Source organism: Penaeus vannamei, chromosome 43 (genome assembly GCF_042767895.1).
Source record: "Penaeus vannamei isolate JL-2024 chromosome 43, ASM4276789v1, whole genome shotgun sequence".
Lineage (NCBI taxonomy): Eukaryota > Metazoa > Arthropoda > Malacostraca > Decapoda > Penaeidae > Penaeus > Penaeus vannamei.
In genome coordinates, this window is record NC_091591.1 from 1,284,247 (window position 1) to 1,286,746 (window position 2,500).

A 2,500-nucleotide genomic window follows, 5' to 3' on the forward strand; every position below is an offset into this window, starting at 1 on the left:
GGGAGGGGGCAGGGGAAGCGGTGGTTGGATGGAGGTCGGGGGAACAGGGGCAGGGGGAGGGGACAAGGAATTGCGGCATGGGGGGGGGGGGGCAGCGGCGGGTGAGGGGGAAGGGGGGTTATACTAGCGGCAGGTATTCGAGTAGGGAAGGGGAAGAGGGGGGACTGTCTTTCTAAGGGAAGCCGGATGGTGTCAATTCAATATGGGGTTTTAGCTCGGCCCCATTGGATCTTCCGGAAGTAGTGTCAGTCCAAGTAAAAGATGGGGTAAGAAAATATAGAAAAAATCAGCGAAGATAGAAAAAGTAAACTAAAGCAGGGGAGTAGAGTACTTGGAGATCTTGGAGGCCTTGTAAACGAGCGAAGGGCTGGTTCGCAGCGCGGGCTGAGAGGAGGAGAGAGGAGAATGCCAGCCAGGTATGCTGGAACGTCGGTTTTAGACTCATGCACAAACATGTTTAATAGCAAAGCCAAATACGGCCTATGGCAGCAGCTATTCTAGCTTTGTGAGGAGCTCCTTGTATAGCTCTGATAGCTGTTGTTCTCTCTCTCTTTCTCTCTCTGTCTCTTTCTTTCTATCTCTCTTTCTTTCTCTTTCTCTTTCTTTCTCTGTCTCTCTCTCTCTTTCTCTGTCTCTTTGTCTCTCTCTCTCCCTTCTTCCCCTATCTCTCCCCTTTTCACCTTTACTCCCTCCTTCGCTCCCCCCTCTTTCCTCCCTTCCGCTTCCCCTCCTTTCTTCTTCCCTCCCACTTTCCTCCTCCCTTCCTTTCCCTCCCCTCTTTCCTCCTTCTCCCTTCCTCCCCCCTCTTTTCTATCTTTCTCTAAACTCCTTTCCTCTTTCCCTCCCTCACCTTCCCAATACATCCTTTCCCTCTACCCCCTCCCACCTCCCTCTCTCTCCTCCTCCCTCCTCCCTTTTCCTTGCCGTCTCCTTTCTACTTCTTCCCTTCCACACTCACCTGCAGGACGGGTGTCTCCTCAGGAACGACCTTCTCCACGACCATCTGTACGAAGGAGGGGGGTCGTGGTTCACGCCTTGCCTGTAAGTCCTGTCGAGTCTGCACTTCCCAAGGGCGGCCATTATCGATAACACCAACAAGATACCTGAAATGTCGGGAAAATGTGTTTCTTCGTGTAGGTTATCGATGTGGGTGCGCAGGTACATGCACGATATGTATGCGCATACATATGATATGTATGCGTGTAACAGGGCCACCATCAAGCGTCCAGGGCCCCGGGGCAAAGAACAGGGCTACATCCTGTTTAGGTGAGAAATACCTTTTTCAAGTAGGAAACGCCCATTTTTCCCTTAAACTTTGATGTTAATATAAACTATATGTTACTCGAACGCAATCAAGAATATATTACTATCACATAACCGAAAATATCGCAAGTTTGCCAGAAGATTGAGGACATTTTAAAAATAATTTCCTTATATATTCTTGTTAACGTTAACTGCTGTAACATGGCTTTAGTATAAATACACCCTATAAATTTGTTGAGTTGGTTGTTCTTGGGCTCAAACAAGCGACTACTGTAATATTTTACGGGGGCCCAGGGGTCCTTGCCCCGGCTACCCCCCTCCCCCCTGGGTAAACACATTGCGCATGTGATCGCATGTGGAAACACCCCCAATACGCTATGTGGGTGTACATGCACACCCTAACAAACACCAGTACAATCTATGTAATTTCATTCCATTTAGAAATATAAAATGAAAACACATTCTATATAATAATAATGTAAGGCATAATTCCAAAGCAACCACACTAAAAAATAAATTAATCAGATATACACCCATTCTATACACAACACAAAAACACGCACACGCCACGAAAACCACAATCCCATTCATTACATTCATATCTCACCTCCAGAAAACACGAGGCTATACCCTGCCGTGTTGTCTATCTCGTCAACCAGAAGAACGAAGCCCATGCACATCAGGCAGGATGACGTTAGGATGGTACCCCAGATGGCGCACCACTGAAAGAGGAGCAAAGGGGAGCGTTATTGTAAATCCTGTTTGTTTGTATTTTGCTGTTGTTGTTGTCGGTGGTGGGGTTATTTTTGTTGTTGGTGGTGGTATTGTTGTAATAATGATAATGATTATTATTATTATTATTATGACCTCCTCCGCCATGGTATGTTTTTCGTTGCGTTGGTTTGTTTGTTCGTTGGTTAGCAGGATAACTCAATATATTTTTCTGAAGTTTCTACCAGAGGTGTGTCAGCCTAGCTTAGATGCCAGTAAATTTTAGTGGCGATTCGGACATTATTTGTTCGTTTGTTAGCAGGATAACTCGTAAAGTAATTAACGTATTTTAATGAAATTTTTACCAGATGTGTCTTAGCCTAACTGATACCATTAACATTTCTCGGATCTAGGATTTTTATTTAATAATTGCATCATTACCCCGCCCACAGGGGATCTACGTTACACATATGCCTTTTCCAGAATCTCGGAAGTACCCCCTAAAGGAAGGAAACAGGGTGGGCTT

At 45.7% G+C, this 2,500-nt stretch overlaps 1 protein-coding gene across 3 annotated transcripts in view; it reads right to left on the reverse strand.

Moving 5' to 3' along the window:
* Positions 1–2,500, reverse strand: part of LOC113810921 (uncharacterized) — a 65,655-nt gene that overhangs the window by 48,252 nt on the left and 14,903 nt on the right. For all 3 annotated transcript variants that reach the window (XM_070118797.1, XM_070118799.1, XM_070118798.1), the window contains exons 2-3: positions 1,871–1,985; positions 959–1,103 (exon numbers count right to left, since the gene is read on the reverse strand). In XM_070118797.1, the coding sequence (XP_069974898.1) occupies positions 959–1,103; positions 1,871–1,985 (260 nt within the window). The remainder of the gene's footprint in view (positions 1–958; positions 1,104–1,870; positions 1,986–2,500) is intronic.